Genomic DNA, 21,448 nt, shown 5'->3' on the forward strand with positions numbered 1-21,448 from the left:
CAACCCTTGGGCTGAGCTGAACTTCTGCTTGGGCATTTTGGTGGTGGAGGGGGAATGGGCCAGGTGCTGTGGGCTTTGGTATGCCTAACATTTCAGGAAGCTGAGTTGCTGGCCCTTTCATTTTTATTTCTTGCTTAATTTCTTTGGCTAGACTTCCAGTACAACACTGAATAATATTGGTGACAGTGAGTCCATGTCTTGTTCTGGATCTTAGGGGGAAAGTTTTCAGGTTTTCATAGCTGTGGGTTTTTCATATGTGCCCTTTATCATGTTAAGGATATTTTCTTCTATTTCTAGTTTTCTATGTTTTATATTTTTTTAATCAAGAAATGGTGTGGGTTTTGTCAAATGCATTTTCTCCATCTATTGAGATGTTATCTGTTCTTTTTTTTAGTTTGTTGTATTCATGTGGTATATTACATTCATTGATTGTGTTATGTTGAAACATGCTTGCATATTTGAGATAAATCACATTTTATCGTGGTGTTTAATTCTTTTAATATGCTTCTGGATTCAGTTTACTAATATTTCATTGACATTTTTTGCATCTACTTTCATGGGGGATGTTGGTCTTAATTTTCTTTTCTGGTGTTATATTTATCTCATTCTGGAATTAGTATGATGCTCTCCTCAGAATGACTTAGGAAATATTCCTTCCAGTTCAAAAGTTTTTGAAGAGTTTGAGCAGGATTAGTGTTAATTCCGGTTGGAATGTTTGATAAAATTCTCCACTTAATTCATGTTGTCCTGGGCTTTTCTTTGTTGGGAGGGTCTGATGACTGATTCAATATCTTCACTTGCTATATATCTGTTAAAATCATCTATTTCTTCTTGAGACAATAGTTAGTTTATGTATTTCTAGGAATTTGTCCATTTCCTTCAGGCTAATCTAATTGGTTAATATACAATTGTTCATCATATCCTCTTATAATCCTTTTTATTTCTGTGGGAACAGTACAAATGTCACCCCTTTCATTTCAGATTTTAGTTATTTACATCGTCTCACTTTTTTCTGTCAGTCTAGCTAAAGGTTTGTAAATCTCATTTATCCTTAAGAGAACCAACTTTTGGTTTCATTGATCTATTGTTTTTTATTGTCTATGTTATTTATATATACTCTAGTGCATGTTATTCCCTTACATCTTCTTGCTTTGGGTTTAGTTCTTTTTCTAGTTCACATTCATTTTACTCAAGATATTTCATAACTTCCCTTGAGATTTCTTCTTTGATCTGGTAGTGTAGGAGTGTGTTGTTTAATTTCCACATATTTGTTAGTTTTTTGATTCTCTCTTTGTTATTGATTTCTAGTTTCATTCTACTGTGGTCAGAGGAGATGCATTATATGATTTCAATATTTTTTAATTTATTGAGATTTGTTTTGTGACTTAACATATGGTCTCTCCTGAAGAATGATCCATGTGCACAGTAGAAGAATGTATATTCTGCTGCTGTTTGGTGAAGTGTTCTATATATGCCTGCTAGGTATAATTTGTTTATAATATTGCTCAAGTCTTCTATTTCCTTACTGATCCTCTATCTTTATGTTCTAGCAATTATTCAAAGTGGTATACTGCAGTCTCCTGCTGGTAATATAGGACCCTCAATTTCTCCCTTCAAATTTGTCAATATTTGCTTCATGTATTTTTGGGCTATGCCATTAGGTGCATATACAATGATAATTGTTAGATCTTCTTGTTGAATTGACCCCTTTATCAGTATGTAATGTCCTTCTTTGTCCCTTGTAACAGTTTTTGACTTAAAGTCTATTTTATCTGATTTTGGTATATTGCTCCCAGCTGCTTCTGCCTGCAGGAAAAGTTCTGGAAGATGAGTCAGAGATGAGTGTCCTTGTCAAGTCCTTCAGGCGGCTACCTGGTAGACTGGCACCAACATACAGGCACCCCAGTTTGCACATGGAGATTATTCTACTGGCTCTGTAACTGGGCCAGTTACCCACATATGAGCACACGCCAACTCCACACCATGCTAAGGAGGAGATCAGAGAGGAGCAAGCAAGGGTACCAGGTGCTTCTCCTGTTTTTACACTGTGTTTTCTTGTTTTAGAGCTCACCCTGTTATTGCCACCCTCTAACTGATTTCCAGAACTCTGAGAAAGATAGTTCTGGAGTTTTTGCTAGTTGTTCAAAGATTCTGTGGGGTAAAGGAACCCTGAAACATCATATGCCACTACCTTGATTGACCCAAAATCCTGAACATTGAACAATTAACAAACACGCACACACAAAATATTACACAGGAATTAGAAGAGCTGGGATACCCAATGGGACAAAGTGAGGCAACTCAAGAGCTTGGCAGCAGCAGGAAATGACTATCATTCCTAGGACTGGAGAGACATAAGGAAGAAGTAGTATTTCCTGAATCCAGAATATTTGTTATTGGTTTAAAAGTAGAACCAAGGAGAAGGCTACCAGGCAAGAACCAGGACCACAGAAAAATTGTGACCCCCTATTGGAGATGCCACTGAAAGTTGAGAGAGATGGGGGAGAAATTCCTGGCTTCTCCTCTCCCACCTCCAATTTCCTAATAGTAGGTCCCACTACACAAACCCAGCCGGAAGCTATCTGGCTAGAAGACTGGGAATTAGAGTTTGCAGACCCCTTCCTTATAGAAGAGAGCACGATAAGGAAAGCAAATGGATCTTAGAGCAAATAGGGAAATGGCCAGCACAGGAAGAAGAAGTTGACTCGAGGGTGGGCATTACCTCTAGGAAGGGTGTGCCAGTTTGGATGTATTATGTCCCCCAAAATGCCATGTTCTTTAAATGCAGTCTTGTGGGAGCAGACATATTAGTGTTCATTAGGTTGGAACCTTTTGACTGAGTGTTTCCATGGAAATGTGACCTACCCAACTGTGAGTTAACACCTTTGATTAGGGTGTGACCTCTTGATTGAATGCTTTCATGGAAATATGGCCCCGTCCATTCAATGTGGGTCTTGATTTAAGCACTGGAGTACTTTAAAAGAGAACCACACAGGCTCAGATGCTTGCTGATGCTTAGATATGCTTGGAGTTGCGGATCCCTGATGTTGGCTGCAGCCAAGAGACATATTTTAAAGACGGTCGTTGGAAGCTGATGCTGACATTTTGGAGTACGCAATTTTGAAATGCAGCTTGGGAGCAAGGAAACACCAGCCACATGCCTTCCCAGCTAACAGAGGTTTTCCAGATGCCATGGCCTTTCTCCAGTGAAAGTACTTTACTGTTGATGCCTTACCTTGGACACTTTATGGCCTTAAGACTATAACTTTGTAACCAAATAAACTTCCTTTATAGAAGCCAATCCATTTCTGGTGTTTTGCAAAACAGCAGCATTAGCAAACCAGAACAGAGGGAGTCAAAAGAATTGGGGGTGAGGGGGGTGGTGAGGAGAGGTTCAAGTGGTCTTCAACTTTATTAGCAAGCATTTATTTCTTTAAGAATTAAAAAAAAATGATTGGAAACAAATTAGGCAATTGTTAGCAGTTATTATATTTGTAAGGTGGGTAACCAATGCTCAATTACGTCATATTCTGTACATTACTGTATGGATGGAATATTTCACAGTAAGACATTACTGGGCAAAAAGGCAAAGAAACTCCCCACGTTAATGGCAATAGCAAACATTCTCCTTCTTCTGATTCTGCTCCATTTAACATTCCCACTCCCAGGGATGCTCTACAATGTAAAATGAACAGCAGCTCTTTCAGGCATCTTACAAACCCTGCCACCATTGGAGTTGACTCTTTGGGCATAAAGGCATATTAAAGGCAGCCTGTGAGAGAGAGTGAGAAAGGGAAAAAATGAAGAAAGGGAAGGAGGGAAGGTGCTAGGGGAAGACATCCAACGAAAAGGATGACAAATCAGTGTGAGCTCTCCCAGAGCCTGCCTGTCTTTGAATCTATGGCCCTGCCACCCACAACTTGTGCGGCCTTGAGGAAGTCACCTGCTCTCCCCACCCCATGTCTCTGTTAGCTCTTCTGAAAATATGAATAATAAGAGTATCTACCAGCAGGGGGTTGTTGCAAGGAGTCAGTGAGTTAACACATACAAGAAGCACTTCAAATGGTGTTGGCAGTATAGTAAACTCTCAATAAATGTTGTTATTCATTACCCTTTTTTAAATCTGTTTGTTCTAAGTGGAAGCAGAGTTCCCAGTAGTTAATAAACATATGATCAAATAAGTAAAAGACGCTTTTATTTGTTTTTCGGTGTTTAATCTCCCAATAATTAGTTGCTCCTGGTTGAACATTCTGGTTTGGATATAATACTGCATTCTGACATGCAGCAGAGCCACATTCAGTATGATTTCAGAAAAGCCTGGCTAAAATTGAATGCTTGTAGAGGGAGGTACACATCAGTAATTTGAAGATAGAGAATCCACTGATAATCACATCTGGAGATTCAGCTTCAATATTCTGCATTGAAGGGATAATCCTCCAAATGAGAGGCTCTGCAGAGAAAGTAAGTGTAGAAATGAATATGATCCACAAAGAAACTCACTGATTTAAATGATGTTCTTATCTGGTATATTCCATGGTTTTCAGGGTCTCTCAGTCTCCTCCCCCAGATTCTGTGAGAACACAGGAAGTGACCCACATCTATACCTTCCCTCAAACTGACATGAGAACTGTGCTAGGAAGGAGGGCAGGCAAGTAGTGACCAGGGTTCCAGAATAAACTCATAATAATAGCTAATAATAAGCCTGGTGCCAAGTACTATGCTACGTGATTAAAACTGTTGTTTTGATTATTTCTCAAATTCAAATGTTCAGTTCTATTGCTACAGGATAGGGAATAATAATAGAACTGAACATTTAGGGTTGGTGTGAGTATTAAATGACATAATAATATACGAAAGTGCTTAGAATTCTCGGCCCATGCTAAGCTAACACTCGATAGCTGCTAGCTATAACTAGGATCATCATCCCTATTTTGTAGACAAAGAAGCCAACTAGAAAACTTGGGAAATTTACACAAGGTAACAAAGCTAATAAATAAGTAGTGGAGCTAGGATCTGAAGCCAGGTGAACTCATTCCTGAGCCCACCCTTTCTATTGCCTCCATTGGAAAACACACTCAGAGGAGGAGAAGCAGGGTAGATAGGTGAGGGTCACATTTTATAATTGCTATTCCTTTTCATCCTAAATGGCTGCTACTTTGTTGCCCTACAAAACAAGCCAGCCATTGAAAAATGGGGAGAGGCTGCCATATGATACGGGGCATGAATATGGGATATCATGACATGACAGCAATGCTTGAGATATTCAAACACTTTTTAAAAATTGAAAAATCATGCTTTAGCTTTAAAAATAGTAAAAGAAACTGAACTTGAAACCTGGCAGTTATAAATGCCAAAGCCATCTTCCCAAAGACAAATGTCTTTGATATATTTAATAATTTGAAACCAGATCTACCATGAATGAGCTAGAAAATATTGATGGAAAAGAGATAATTTACAATGATTTCATAGCAAGAATGAAGAAGTCTTCTCAGATGCGTAAGAGGCATTAGATTATGTTTTAACCCTACAACTAACAAAGAAAGTGTATTCTAGGAAGGCATTGTCTAAGTTTACTATCCTTTGGAAACTCATTCTCCTAGAAATCTTTTTACACAATATTGTGGGTAAATTACCATCCATATGCTATTGGCCCCCAAATTTATATCTGTAGCCCAGATATTTTTTCTAACTTCATATTTATATATCCAACTGCCTATTTGACATCTTCACGTATTTGTCTGACAGGCATTGCAAACATGTTCCAAATCAATCCTGATTTCCTCTCCCAAATGGTAATCCATTTTTGTGTTGCTCAGGAAAAACAAAAACAAACTTGTAGCCATCTTTGACTCCTCTCTTTCTCTTGCATTCAGTTTGTCAGAAAATTGGCCTTACTTTTCAAATATATCCAGAATCTGATCATTCTTCATCTCCTCCACCACCTTTACCAAGTCTAATTAGTGATCATCTCTTCCCTACATTATTGCAATAGTCTATTTGTAGTTTCTCAACACAGACGTCAGAGTGGTTCTTTTCAAACATAGGTCACATCATGCCACTCCTCTGCTCAAACTCCTCCTATGGATCTCAGGTCACTCAGACCTAAAACCCAAGCCCTTCCTGTGGTCTACACGACTCTGGACCCTTCTCTCTGACCTCACCTCTTGCTCCTCTTCCCCTCACTCACTGTTCCAGCCTCACTCACCTCCTTGCCTTTCCTTGAATGCTCCCCCTGATGTCTACATGGGTCCCTCCCTCATTTCTTCCAGTTTCTGCTGAAATGTCGAATTATCAGTCTAGCATCCCCAACCCACCATATATAAAGTATCAATCCTACAACCACCAACAATTTCCTATCCCCTTGATTGTACTTCATTTTTCTGTATAGTATTTATTACCATCTGACGTATATCTTTTGAATTTCTGACCTCCCTTGCTAGAACACAAGCTCATGGAGGCAGGAACTTATACAGTGTGAAATCCCAAGCACCTAGAGAGTTCCTGGCACATAATAGATGCTCAACAAGTACTACGGAATGATTGACTGCTTCTGCCTCCTACCTAGTGGCATGACCTCTCCAAAAATCCTGGCTCTAAATCCAGTAGTCAGAGGCAATAAGGCTGTGTATTTCCTCATAATGATTCTCTCCCAGTATTCCAATTTAATTCCATAATGATTCTCTCCCAGTATTCCAATTTAATTCCAATTCAAAACTGACAAAAAATAATATTTGAAGACAAAAGTAGTCCCAGCTGCCTTCCAGTCCTTCCAGCTAATCCCTACCAGTTTAGAAAAAATGCTGAAAATCGTGCTAGTTGCTTTCACCCTGGGCCACTTACTGTTCCATGACACAGATCCTCCAGTTTCTGTTCAAGCTGAGTATGGTCGCCATCTCCTCATCACTCAATTGAAAGTCAAAGACCTGGAAAGGTGAGAATTATTAAACATCATCAGCAAGACAATTCCTGCTGTGCTGAAATAGTCTAATATTATCATCTATTCTAGCAGGAAGTGAGCTCACATTCACAGCACACAATTTCCCCAGTATGTCCACTGAAATTGAACTCTAAGTTATAGCCTATTTAAAAGACTGCAGTAATTATGGGGTTTTGTGTTCAAAGTGTAGGGAGACCAGGGCTCTAGGCATTAAACCATTAAACATCAGGTGTGTACAGTGTCTCTTCTCTCTGATGGACATACAGTTCCTTCCAGAGTTAAGTTCTTCAAGTGTGGTCCATCCTCCCTTACCCTGCCTGAGAGATGATTGGGTCATGAGAAAGGATGAGGGGATCCCACGGACAGTGCAGGGATGGGATGAGAAGCCTGGTGAGGGGATTCTCCCCCTTCTCCTCCTCCTCTGGGAAAATCAAGGCCCACCATGCAGAATCTTACCTGAAAGTTTTCAGCAATGCGTTGTGGTGTCACAGACTTGGGGATCACGGCCACATTCCTCTGGATATGGAACCTTATCAGAACCTGGGTATAAGGGAACATTATGTTTCTACTTTTGTATAAGGTCCCCTCCCTCCACTGAATGGAAAACTATAACCTTTCTCTGCAGCTCACTGACCCTCTAGTTATAAAGCAGCTAATACTGAATGAAAACTACATAACTATGAAATACTTTCTGCCACCTGTATGACCATCTCCCTTAATTATCCCAGCAACCCTGTGAAGGAAGTACTCTAATTTTCCTTATTTAGTAAATAAGGAAAGTGGTTTGGGCCAGGGTTTGAGGTCACAAGGTGAATAAGCGGTAAAGCTGGGACATGAACCCAGATCTCTCTGGCTCCAAAAGTTACGCCATGTCACTGCGCCTAGAGCTTATTAGACAATGTATCCCTGTTGCAGTGATAACCATTGCACTTCCAGGAGGTTCAAACATGACATTCAAGGAAAGGCTTTATTGGCCTTCATCTCCGCTTTTCTTCGTTAAAGAGTGAAGGAATGAAACTCAAGGCTTTGGGTCTCTGGGGGAAGAAACAACAACAAACTTTGTACCTGGGCTGTGGTTTTCTTGTGCTTTGCTGCAATCTCCTTAATCTTGGGATCCTCCAGTAGTGAAGAGTCCCCCGGCTTGGCCCTAGAGGAAGAAAGACGGCTGATGTGAATAATGATCATGGTTACCTCATGTAGATGAACATCCCTAAAGATAGTCCCAAGGCTGATCATCACAGTCTTCTCTATCTGGAACAGGGCAAGAGGGCCTGAAAGCTTTGTTTCTTTCCATTGAGTCCACCCATGGGCTCTGAATCCCAGCCTTTTGAAAAGCCTTGTCCAACTCTGAGTGGCTGAATCTGAGTATTCCCAGGAAATCAGAGATGTCACTGTAAAAAAAGAAATCCCATGAAATGCACTGTAATCTTACTCAGGTGTCCAAACATTTGTGCTAAACACATTTTTATTTCCAGTGGCTTATAGTCTCATACCAACATTAATAATGTGTTAAAAAAAATTATTCAAGAGCATCAAGGGAAGGACCCCTCAGAACCCTCACCAAGGTCTATCTGGGGAACCCAGGGGGCTGTAGGCAGTGACAGTGATGCCCTTAGAGCGGCAGTACTGGATCAGCTTCTCCTGCGTGAGGTAGGGGTGACACTCGATCTGCAAAAGCAAACAATCCCCATCACTAGTGAGCTTAGCATGCTTTTTGAATTTTCTCATACAGAGCTCTATACACACACACACACACACACACACACACACACACACACACCACACAACCAGTCAAGGAAAGCCCAGACACAGCCAACTGCAAAGCAGGATCTGAAACTTGTCTCACAACTCTCTAGGACATCTTCACCCTGAGATGAGACGCAGTACATAACATTGACCTTGCCTCTGAATGTTTAAGGAGTAATAGGGTAAGATTACCTTTCCTCTTTTGTTGAACGGAATTTACCTGGTTAGTCACTGGTTTATGTTTCAGTCCAGGTTTGTTCAAGAGCCTTTCGATTTGGAAGTGGTTGAAGTTGGAGATCCCAATGGCTTTCACCAGCCCCTCGTCCACCAGCTCTTCCATGACCTGTCATAAAATGCAATATCCATGAGGAGGTACAAAGGGACTATAAGTAACCTGCCTTGGCTTACTCTTATCTGGGAAGGAGGAACTGGGAAAGATTTGCCACAGAAAAGTGAGCTGAAGTAAGAAAAGCAAACTTTAATCCAGCCTGACAGTGCCTAACCACAGTTGTTTCAAGCCCTACTGCCCTTGCCCATCCCAAATGTAACTAGGAATAAAACTTGAAGGTTTTGTGCTTTTGTCTCTCCTCATCTAAATGTGGTGACCTGGGTCAGCCTGGGATGAAAGCACAGCATAAGGAGAAGCATTGCTTGTCTGGGTTCTTGGTCATTCTCTCCCCCACCAACCACAGTTCTTCTTGCAATAATATCAGGGCTACTGGGTATAGTCATGTAGATTGTGCCTGGGGAGGGCATCTAGCCAAGGGGTTCTGTGGGGCTGCAATCTGGTCCACTGCCCACTTAGCATGCCATGCTCCCTTAGTGCAGAAACTGAAGACTCGAGGAAGGGTAACCTTTCATAATTTTTTTTTCTTTTTTTTTTTTTTTGCTTTTAAGGGTGTTTTTTCTATAGAAAAATTTTACCCAAAGATACCATATGACAACATCCCCAACTCAACATGTATTATTTATTCATTTGTTACATGTCCAGCTGCCACCCAAGAACTGTAGAGCTATAACAGTGTACACAGCGTGCTTCCTTCTTTTAATAACTGTGCTGTTCAATTAAACTTCCAGGATTCCCTTCTGTAAAACAATTAGCTGTGACTCTGAGGCTGCCTCATACAGTTTGGCATTGGTACAGCACTGAGAGTCAGTGGGGTCAGGGAAAAGAGAGATTAATGCAGGCTGCCTTGTCAGGGGAGGCTGTGTGGATGGAATTTGAATAGGGCTTTGACAAAAAACTTGAGTAAAGAGAGAAAAATAAGAGCAGTTGGGGGAGGGAAGTCAGAGCAAAGGCAAGGACAAGCAGGCGATGTTCAGGGGAATTTTTGAAGTGGATCTCAAACTTCTCTGTGCTTTGGAACCAGCTGAGGGCTTTAAAACTACTGCTGCCTGGGTTGCATCCCCAGTCTCCTGCTGAAGTGGCCTGGATGTGGTCTAGGTATTGGGATTCTTAAAACTCCCCAGGGGATTTTAAAGTACAGCCAAAATGAGAACCACCAGGGTAGATGATGTATGTCCTTGAACTGGGTAAAAGAATTTGGAATTGATGCAATCACAAGGCCCCTGGATTTCCTGAGATGGACAGTGAGATAATATAAAGGGTTTTGTGACTTTGCAATTTTTTTTCCTTCTCTGCTTCAGGATATTCACAAGGTTTCTATTGGACTAGTTGGCATGCACACTGCTGACGTAAACAGTCCTGCCTTTTTCAGCTTAGACTATCTGTCCTTGACCATCAATATCTTCATTTATAATATTTTATTTGGCACTCATTCTCCAATTAATTCAGGGACATAGCCCTGAGGAAATCAAGGTGCTTTTTTGCAAAGAACAATAACTAATTGCCACATTTAATGCCATTATAAGAGCTAGGGCAAAAATCTTTTGAAACAAACATTGGAGATATGCGAGTTTCCACATCTAGCAAAGAAATAATTCCTAAGATAATGAAAAGGTCATGTTTTACCAAGATAATATAAATGACAGAAACCACCCATCAAATTTAATGCAAAGGGTGAGGCTGCTGAAATCTTAGGCTTTGTTGTGATTCTTGCCACCATTTTCCACTTACAAAAATTAGACGCTCATTGACTTGAGTCTATGCTATAAACTACCATAATGCTCTTGAAACCATCAAACCTGAAGGGTTTCTTTAACCAGAAACTACTTATGTCAGGAAAATAAGTGTTGCTCTTTTTTCACATTTAGTTAAACAAAATTCAAGTTTTCTTTTTATGGCCATAATTTTGTCAGCAGCAAAGACAAAGAAATATCTTTGCTTGAAGGTTAAGGCTTAATAAATTTATTTTAGTGAATATATCAAACAGGTATTTAATATTATGAGCCTGATAATGGCTCACATGGTCATTAAGGCAAAAAAATATATAAATATCTTAAGAACAAAACAAACAAACCATGTTTCAACTTGTAATTTTGAACCCTCTGCCTAGGACTTCCCTGGGCTTTGTATAAGCTCACATCTTAAACAGATATTTTTTCACATTTTATCATAGATTTAGGTTCAATTATATGAGGAAAGTAGCAGACAAAGACAACAAATTGATGTCTTCATGAGATTTTCCCAGGAGCATTTGACTTACTCTTATAGTCTCTTGTTCATGGGTTACATTTTAAATAATTTATTATTTTGTTTGGCTTTTGATTGCATAAATCCTTTTCTCATATTGTTAATTTTCACTGGCAGAACCCAACTAAAAATCCAATGGTGATACTGAAAATCAGATGACTAGTGATTTTCTCTCATTTTTCTCTTTATGTACAACCCAGAGAGCTTCAGGATGGTCTTTAAACATCACTACAAAACTCCATAAAGATTTCTCCTTACTTCATTTCAGCAGCTTTTCTGTTGCTAGAAGGCAAATTTAATTTAATGATAATGCCCCTCACGTACTCCCCTTAGCTAACTATTATTACCGGACAATGGCTCCCCCTTCATTACCTTTTCCCTCAGTGATCACATCAATGTTCATATCTAAATTTTCTTTCTCCTAGGTGTTAAAGTTCAAAGCAGCAGGAATGCTGTGAACTGCTTATATACTTTTGAACAAACGTTCCGTAGAAAAGTTACATTTAATTGAATTATATCAGTTATATCTCTTTACAGGGTTAGGCTTAGGGTTAATACATTTTGAGCTGTAACCCACAAAACCAAATCACAATGCATGTGTTCCCCTCCTCGTACAAGAAAACTGACAAAATAAAACAATCAACTCCAATTTTCTTTATTGCTATTAATTTTCAGCTTCCACATTCAGTCTGTTCTTTCATTTGCAAGAGGATACAATGGTTTATGAAAAATTATTGAAGTAAAAAATTCATTTTATAATTCAATTTTGAACATGAACTCTGTGAGACAGGTCATTATTTGATCTAAGGGGGGGAACTCCTGTCCCTGGAAGTTTAATGTGTGTCCACTGGGGGCCACGCCCTGCCCTAAGAGCTTTAGAATTTGGACCTGGAAGTCAGATAGACCTGGGTCCAATCCCAGCTCTGCCCACACTTGCTGCATGACCCGACAAGTCACCAACCTCTCCCAGTCTCAAATTATTCACTTAAATGGACAGAGTAATTCCACCTGCCTACTCCCATAATGGTGATTACCTGAGGTTTATGACTAAAGTTCCTGCAGTCAATAAGTATTAGCTACCTAAATCATTACCCATGCTAAAAGAATTAGTATCTATTATAAGATGTGCTTTATTTTTTACAATGAGGAAACCAAGGCTTAGAGATGCTAACTACCTTTCCTCAGGTTCTTCAGCTAATTTACTGTGCAAACCCAGGTCAAAACCCCTGTTCTGAAAGCCTCTCCCCCGGACCGAGAAAAGCCTGTGTGTTCCCCAGATTCCGGTATATTATACTTCCATTCTCATTTGGGGAATCAGGTTTAGCTTTTAGAAACATAAATATTGTCAGACAGAACTAAAGCCTTAGGTAATCTGGAAGGAATTAAGAGTACTAGAGCTTGATGGTGATAAAATTGAACAGCATAAGGTATGTGAGCTCTTTCACATCAGTATGGAAACCCCTGGGTTACTGAAGCAAAGTTTTCACTCCTAGCACATTTAGAAGAACCTGGAACCTACCTCCCAGGCATCCAAGAATGTTGCTTTACCGGGGATCAAATTGCCTTTATCATCTTTAGGGAACCAGTCCTTCCCAGCCTGTAATGAAAACAAAAAGCCTAAACTGGAATCTACATCTGACACTTAAATTCTATTAAATGAAGTTTCACTGTCCTGCCTCATGTTAAACAACCAGACATGCATGGTCATTTTTCAGGCTCTGCAGTACAAATTTTAAGAATGTCAGTTTAAATAAAATTTCTATATCAGTCTCCTATACTATATAAATCATTATATTTTATAAACTGCTGGGTTAATTTTAATTTCAAAAGCCACCACTGCCTCTACAGGCAATAACCTCATATACCCAGACCCTATATAAACTTGGGGGCAAACTTTAATTTCAAGACAACTTGACAAAGATTAGACCCTAGGGTGTGGTTTTCTCGGAAAGATGCCATCACATTTTATCCTGCAGCCTCAGGAACCTGACGTGAGGGATAGCAGCAATCCTCACCTTAGCTGGGCCCTGAGGAGAGAGAGTGGAGCATTCCTGTGCCCTCCTGCCTTCCAGGAGCAGGGAGGAGTGGAGCCCCAGGCAGTGAGCAGGGTTGCTTCAAAGAGGATTAGCTCCATTCCAGCTTGAACACACTTGGCTTTTCTCAGAAGCCATATGCAGGATGTGCTTTTGTTTAAAGAAGGTAGAGTCCTGAGATAGTGTTATGTAAGTTTCTGAGAGTTATGCTAGGAGGGAGTGCTTGGCATGGGATCAGAACAAAAGCAACATGGCAGCTACAGCTTTCCCGGGCTGCCAGAAATCAAGATTTCTCAAAGACATACCTGAGAGGAAACCCAGGCCCTTGGTCATCTAAGCAGCTACAGGTGGCCTCGGCCTCCCTTCCAGGCCAGTCCCTCCCTGCGCCATCATCTCCTCCTGGAGCCCTGCACTTCACAGTTGGGAAATGCAAGACCTCCTGCTTCTGTGCAGCCACAGCCCTGGCACACTGGTATTCTCTGGCATCTGCTTAAGCTAGACACTGGGATGGCGAGTACCACAAACCTGTAATCCCTGCGGAAAGTGAATAAGATAGATGTCCAGATAGTCCAGTTTCAGGTCCTTGAGGGTCTTCTGGAAGGCTTCCCTCACAAGGGGTCTCTCAAAGAAGGTGCACCATAACTGCCAAGAAGGCAATGATGAGATATTAGGAAAAAAGTATGCATTCTCCTTGCTATTGATTTACAACCTGGTCTAACATGGGGACAGGCTATATATAAAAATGGTTGTCATGATTCAGGTATGCAAGGCACCCAGGGCTCAGCAAGTCATTCATATTTCCTAAGTGTTGAAGGCAATTTATTTTCTTAGCTATCCTAGCACTTGACCTGTCTCTTAAATAATTTAGCATATTGGCCACTGATTCGATATTTGTTTACCCATGGTAGTCCCCTCCTAGGATATGGGCTCTCTGAGGGCAACAATGAGTCTAACATTTAAATTTCAAGCACTTTTAGATCTTTGGATGCAAATGGTCATCTTTTGGCATTCCCATGTCTCCAAGCTTATCAGGCTGTAAATGATAACTTTACACAGTTTATACACACTCATCTTTTATTATAGTGAAATAAAATACAATAAACATGTGATAATAATAATAAAAAAAAAGTACCTGGAATTTTCCAAAACCCCCTTGGTTGAAAATCTCATGCCCAAAGCCATTGAGACCACAGTGCTAAAAAGTAGGTTTCAGGAGTAATTCCTGATTGTACCCTTAGCCTTTGACAGCCATCGAGCAGATTTGGTCCCACTGACAGGGAATAAGGAGGCCCGGCACATTGTTCTGCTCGGTGGATATATCCCTGGTATGGGAAAATCAACTCAAAGAAGGTGGGTCAGCAGCAGCATCTCTGCACAGCAGTGCTGGTCTGCAGTGTGGTTTTGTTTGTATCCAGGTGTGCTGTAAAGGCAGAGACTGAGAGGGTTGGGAGAAACAACTTGTGCACTGGTATGAAAGGCTAACAGAATTCTTGCTGCTGACCAAATCCACATACTTCAGCCTGCCCTGATGTTAGGTCCTCCTGCAAAATGAGTCTCATGTACCTTGCTAACAATGAAGAGGTCCTCCCGCTTAACAACTTTCTCTTGGATCTTCTCCTGCATGGCTTCCCCAACCTCATTCTCATTCAGGTAGGCATAGGCACAGTCGATGTGGCGATATCCTATGTCAATCGCTGCCTTCACAGCCTCTTTGACTTTGCCTGGTGGAGACTGAAAGGAAAATAAGGAAAAATCGTAATAAGCTCCTATCCCCAGACCACCTCCAACAGTGGCTACTACATGGCCCAGCCTCTCCAAACCAAGGTCTTACTGGGGATTCAGTGTCCAGGGGACATGAGGGAGGAAAACACATCTTTAGAGAATGTTTCAAAAGAAAAAGGGAGGAAAGGGATTAGCTTTGTGATTATGGCTTCATATCCTATCCAAACTAAGTGTCAAATTCCCTTATAATCCAAGTTAACCCCCCAGTATGTGAGAGAGACAGTTGGCTCCTGCAGCAACCCTTTCTAAAGATCAAGCTGATAAGTAACTCTCTGACGTAACCCAGGAGAATTTTCAGAAAACTTCTCCAAACAGTGATAAGATTCTGGAAAATGGTTAGAAAAGCATAAATCCAGGATCCAACACTTGCTTAACATCTCTGAACCTTGTCCACAAGATGGAAACACTAGTCCCTGCCTCAGGAGGTTGTTGTATTAAAGGCAACAGTGAACGAAAGTTTTTAGCACAGAACATGCGTCACACAAAGGATCAGTAGGTGGAAGCCATTGCATCATAATGTTTCAGAAAAGGGAGAATTAGAAAATCTTGTAAGAATGGAGTTTCTTTTTCCCCTCAAGTACAAAAAAAAAAAAAAGGAAACAGTATCAGAAATACCATATTTTCCTCTAACCTGCCCTTGCCAAGCAATTAAAAATAAGAAAAAGCATAGTATTGATCTTTCACAAAATCTCTTTTTAATTTCTTTTATTATGAGATAACACACATCTGAAAAGTACACAAAATAAAGAAGTCCAGCTGAACCAGCGCCCAGGACAAGATACAGACAGTTATTGGCAACTCAGATGCACTCCTGGGTTCACTCTGAACCGCTAAATCCTCCCTCACCCACACTGATACGTACATATTCTTTTAAAGATTCTATCATTTCCGGTTCTTGGACATGGTTCCCTTCACAATCCTCACCTCCAACTCCAAAATTCCAAAAATGATCTTCTAGTATATTTATATGGGTGATCTCATCACTAGAGATCTGGCAGCAAGTATTTGCCACATTTGTATCCAGGTCCAAGCTCTGATTAGAAGCAAAACAGTCTTGTTCAGACACAAGAGGCTGTGACTGAAGGAAACGGAAATGAACCTGCTCACCCAGATTGACCAAGAATGCATCCTGAGAATGAGACAATGCTGGAATGAAGACGGATCTTACCCTCTAAGCCAGGAGAGGAGATTGGAAAGACAGTGTGCAAAAAAGGAGAGATCCAGAGAAGAAAGAACCAACAGAGATTAGCCACGAGGCGCAAAAGAGAAGAATGTGTCAGAAAATTCCTCCTAGTAGCAAGTTCAGGTGATTCTATCATTGACTGAAATAGAAAAGAAGGTAGAGTCAGAAGATGCTAGAAAAATATTTTCAATTTATCCAAACAACATTCACGGACCTGCTCCACTGAGCACTGAGATACGGGAAGTGGGAGCTGACACCAGCACAGGCAAGACGGAACCCTGGGCTCCTGACTCCCATGTCAGTCTCTTTCCTCGTGCTGGGACCGTCCTCCTGGGTTTGAGAGGCTGCATTTCTATCAGACTTCCCAGGTGATGCTTTAGCTGCTGGTCCAAGGACAACACTGTCGGTAGCAAGGGGTGGCAGGACTTTCTGAGCTCCCTCTTCCTTCCCCTCCTTTCAGCTGCCCATCCAGCAGCAAACCTAAGACTTTGTAAAATATTAAGCTCCTTTAAATGTCCTGGAGCCAGGGAGTATTTAAGGAAACTGACCTGGAAAATAACTGCTTGAAACTTGACACTTGCTAGTGAGGTTCTCTCTGACCAGCACTGGAAAAAAACAGCCTTTGGGCTTTGAGACAAGAGAAAGGAAAGTAACCTCCACAGGTCTGCAGCAGCCTCCTTCTGGCTCCAGGGCTGAGCTCTCACCTCCCCAAACCCTCAGACATAGGTAGGGGCTTTCTCATCTGCCAGAAAGAAGAGAAAAAAAGCAAGTCTCCAAATCCTGCCATATTTACCTTCCAGGTGCCGAGTCCCACAATGGGCATCTTGGCTTTGGTACTGAGTTCCACGAAGGTGGCCATGGTTGGTGCAGAAGCAGTTCTGAGCGAGCTGAGAGATGGCCTTGTGCCCTGTTAACAAAATCTGGCACTGACATCAGAGGGAGGAGCTGGATGCTGGAGGCAGGCCTTGGTTTCCTTCCAGGGCTTGACCAGGAAGTCCATTCCAGCTCATGGGTAATGGTCATGAAATTTAAACATGCAACCTCAGAAAAAGTTCTCCTTGGTCCAATACGCAGGGATGGCTTTAGGAAAATGGTACTTCGTGATTGCATCAATATTTGTTTTCCTTTGCTAGTTTAAGAAATGGAAGATGGAACTGTGCCCGTATTTTAATTTGTATTTAATTGTTTACAATTACTCCCCTCTTCCCACCTCCACCCCCAGGAATGGAAATTTGTTTTTTAACCGCCTAGAGTGGTTATTTTTTTATTCATATTTTCCATTCATTTATTTTTGGCTTTGATTATGTTTATAAGGAAAGTTTTGTATTCTTGCCACTTCCCTTAAAAAAAAAAACTTTTGATTACAAAAATTATATATACTTGTAGAAATTTTGGAAAATATAAGAGGTTATAAATAAGGAAATATAAACCACCTATATTCCCACCTCTCAGGATCCCGTTGCCAGTGGGCTGTTTTCCCCCAGACTTTTTCTGTGCATGTATATTATTTATGCACTGAATATACAGTTCTGTGCTATGATTTTTATTTTTTTAATTCATTTTATTGAGATAATTCACATACCGTGCAGTCATACAAAGCAAAGTGTACATTCAATTGTTCACAGTACCATTACATAGTTGTGCATTCATCACCAAAATCAATCCCTGACACCTTCATTAGCACACACACACAAATAAGAATAAAAATTAAAGTGACAAAGAGCAATTAAAGTAAAAAAGAACACTGGGTGCCTTTGTTTGTTTGTTTGTTTGTTTTCCTTCCCCCATTTTTCTACCCATCCATCCACAAACTAGGCAAAGGGGAGTGTGGTCCACACAGCCCCCCCAATCGCACTGTCACCCCTCACAAGTCTCACCTGCATATAATCGTCTTCAAGATTCATGGGTTCTGGGTTGTAGGTGGATAGTTTCAGGTATTTACTGCTAGCAATTCCAATTCATTAGAAATTAAAAAGGGTTGTGTATATTGTGCGTAAGAGTGCCCACCAGAGTGACCTCTAGGCTGCTTTTGGAATCTCTCTGCCACTGCAGCTTATTTCATTTCCTTTCACATCCCCCTTTTGGTCAGGAAGACATTCTCCATCCCAGGTCTAGATTCCTCCCCGAGAGTCATATTCCACATTGCCAGGGAGATTCACTCCCCTGGGTGTCAGATCCCACACAGGGGGAAGGCAGTGATTTTTGATTTCACCTGCCAAGTTGGCTTAGCCTAGAGAGACAGGGCCACGTCTGAGCAACAAAGAGACATTTGGCAGGAGGCTCTTAGCTGTGCTGTGGTTTTTAAACTTGACCTAACAAAATATACTTTCTATCATTTGTGAAAACTCTATATAAAATTGTTTTTTAATACTGAACATCATTTTCAATGGTTATAAAATAATCTGTTTTATGGATATAACTTAGTCTGTCTCCCCTATTTTTATAGATGTAGGTGGTTTCCAGTCCATTGCTCTTATAAATCTTCAACAAAGATCATTGTGAGGAAAGCATGGACACATTGGAGCTAAATTTCTTAGGGTGTATACCCAGAAGTGGGATTATATGGTCAAAGGAAATTTATTTTATTTTATCATGTAAGATGTGCATCAAAATAGATTTTTTCTTCAAATGGCAAGTTTTCCCAGCACCATTTATAGAATAATACATCCTTGCCCCACTGTTTGTGATATTTCAATAATCGTTTGTAAAGTGTTTAAACTTTCAGTTTTTAATACTATCACAATAATATATACTTTTTGTAAAAAAAAAAAGAAAAGAAAGAAAACATAGAAAGCACAGAAAGTTTATGTTAGAAAATAATCATTCATATTCCCACATTTAGAAAGAATTGTTAACCTTTTAGGGGTATTTTTCTAGGCATTTAATTTTTTTAAAGATTCTATATAGAGATTGCCATTGTAGATGAAATTTGTGTCTATCTTTTGGTTGACTAGTTAGTAGTTTTTACAAAGTTGGGATGTTTATACGCACACTGTTATAACCTGCCCCCCCACCCCCCGCTTTTTTTCTTGTTCCAGACCTTTTGTTGAATCCTTGCATACTACTGGAGAACTAGGTTTTAATGGATGTATTATGTTGCATTTCATTAAATGGCTTTACCATAATTTACTTAATCAATCCTCCATTATTCTCATTTTTCTTCCATTATAAATGTAGCAGGGTTTGCGGTCTAAGCCAGTTTAGAGTCAGACATATCTACATATGATTAATTGGTGGGTGGCGGGGCATTCTTGAGTGTATTTGTTTGCAAACTCATCATATAGAGAGAAGGGGCCAGACAGGACAGGCTTGCCTCAGAAATGAGCTTCTGAGAACAGCAGAGCATGCTCTTTGCCACTTGTGTTTGTTTTCTGGTCCACTCATTTAACACAATTTAAATTTCCTGAAACTGGAGAAGCACAGGCCACCCAATCCTGGCACTCGACTATGTTTGAACATTTTTTCAGCCCTAAACGGTCTGGTCCCTGGTTACCTCTCAGACCTCATCTCCTACTTCTCTCCCCCTCCCCATCTGCTCTAGCCACTCTATTCCGCGCCATTCCACACTTCCCTCCAGGCCCTTTTACTTAGGGTCATTTGCCTTGTATGCTCTTCCCCAGGTAGCAAATTGCCTCATTTCCTCACTTAATTCATGGCTGCCCTCCAAGGCTCCCATCAGAGGGCTCTGACCAAATGCTTCAAACTGGTGTGCATTCGTGGGCACACAGACACACACACACACACATCACACAAAGTCTCATCTTCTAACTCATCATTCCCTCAATGTATTATAACCGACACTAGATTACATATTTATTTGTTGGTTTGTTTTTTGTCTCCCCTCACTAGTATGAAGGCTTCTTGGGGGTAGGGAATTTTTTTGTCCTATTTACTGCTCATTACCTGGGGCAACTTGAAGACTCCAGAGTGTTGTAGGTGAGCCTGACTAGAGATGATGATACCGCGTGGTATGTTCTGGATGCTTGACAGAAATAACTGGTCCATGGGCTGGAGTTGCACGGTGGAACTCACAGGGAGATCCCAGCAGACTCTGTGAGGTGGTTGGCTGGTCATGTTCATGAGCCCAGGTGGAGAGCTCCTCCCTTAGGACTGCCCGAAATTCATGAATGGGAAGAGAATTCTTTTCACACATTGCAGGTTCTGGTGAGCTGACGAGGGCAAGGACCAGCTTTTGGTTTGCTAGTGTTCATTTTCCTCATTTGCACCCAGAGGCCAGTGAGGTCTGGAGAGCCTGAGCTCCACATGGTCCACAGTAAACTATATTCTAGTTTCTGACTCCATGGATCTGCACATTCCAATTATTTCATATAAGTGAGTTTATACAGTGTTTGTTTTTGTGTCTTGCTTATTTCACTCAACATGATGTTTTCAAGTTTTCTTCATTCATTCCTTTTTATGACCTAATAATATTCTATTGTATGTATATATGTATGTATATATATATATACACCACATTTTGTTTATTCATTCTTCTGTTGATGGACACTTGAGTTGCTTCTGTCTTGTGGCAATTGGGAAGAATGCTGCTATGAACATGGGTGTGCAAGTATCTGTTCGAGTCCCTGCTTTCAATTCCTTTGAGTACATGCCTAGAAGAGGGATTTCTGGGTCATCCAGTAATTCTATACTTAACTTTCTGAGTATTCACCAATCTGTTATCCACAGTAGCTGCACCATTTTACCCACCTATCAACAATATTTGAGGGTTTCTATTTCTCCACATCCTCTCCAATACTTGTTATTTTCCATTTTTTTTTATAGTAGCCATTTTTGTGGGTGTTCTAGTTTGCTAATGCTGCAGAATGCAAAACACCAGAAATGGATTGGCTTTTATAAAGGGGGTTTATTTGGTTACACAGTTACAGTCTTAAGGCCATAAAGTGTCCAAGGTAGCACATCAACAATAGGGTGCCTTCACTGGAGGATGGCCAATGGTGTCCGGAAAACGTCTGTTATCTGGGAAGGCACATGGCTGATGTCTGCTCCGGAGTTCTGGTTTCAAAATGGCTTTCTCCCAGGATGTTCCTCTCTAGACTGCAGTTCTTTGAAATGTCACTCTTGGTTGCTCTTGGGGTGTTTTTCCTCTCTTAGCTTCTTTAGAGCAAAAGTCTGCTTTCAACGGCCATCTTTAAACTGTCTCTCATCTGTAGCTC

At 40.7% G+C, this 21,448-nt stretch overlaps 1 protein-coding gene across 2 annotated transcripts; it reads right to left on the bottom strand.

Moving 5' to 3' along the window:
• Positions 1 to 3,854: 3,854 nt before the first annotated feature.
• LOC119534083 (aldo-keto reductase family 1 member B10) lies at positions 3,855 to 17,195 on the bottom strand. 2 transcript variants are annotated; one of them, XM_037836126.1, is made up of 10 exons: positions 17,068 to 17,195; positions 14,873 to 15,040; positions 13,835 to 13,951; positions 12,796 to 12,873; positions 8,904 to 9,026; positions 8,499 to 8,605; positions 8,003 to 8,084; positions 7,394 to 7,477; positions 6,841 to 6,923; positions 3,855 to 4,450 (listed from the first exon to the last, which is right to left on the bottom strand). In XM_037836126.1, exons 1-10 carry the CDS (start codon positions 17,131 to 17,133, stop codon positions 4,408 to 4,410), a joined length of 951 nt encoding a protein of 316 aa, XP_037692054.1. In that variant the 5' UTR covers positions 17,134 to 17,195; the 3' UTR covers positions 3,855 to 4,407. The 2 variants fall into 2 exon arrangements, 1 of the variants encoding a protein (XP_037692054.1); XR_005216952.1 differs by lacking the exons at positions 3,855 to 4,450; positions 6,841 to 6,923 and having other exon boundaries at positions 7,410 to 7,477; positions 8,003 to 8,328.
• Positions 17,196 to 21,448: the final 4,253 nt, after the last annotated feature.

The sequence above is a fragment of the Choloepus didactylus genome, chromosome 5, assembly GCF_015220235.1.
Source record: "Choloepus didactylus isolate mChoDid1 chromosome 5, mChoDid1.pri, whole genome shotgun sequence".
Taxonomy (NCBI): Eukaryota; Metazoa; Chordata; class Mammalia; order Pilosa; family Megalonychidae; genus Choloepus; species Choloepus didactylus.

Excerpts from the sequence above, each read along its gene's own strand:
- LOC119534083 (XM_037836126.1), bottom strand. The coding sequence starts at position 17,133 with ATGGCCACCTTCGTGGAACTCAGTACCAAAGCCAAGATGCCCATTGTG. Across the intron at positions 8,085-8,498 it reads GGTTCCCCAGATAGACCTTG|GGCCAAGCCGGGGGACTCTT; the intron begins GTGAGGGTTCTG and ends TTCTTCCTCTAG. Across the intron at positions 7,478-8,002 it reads ACAAGAAAACCACAGCCCAG|GTTCTGATAAGGTTCCATAT; the intron begins GTACAAAGTTTG and ends CCTTATACCCAG.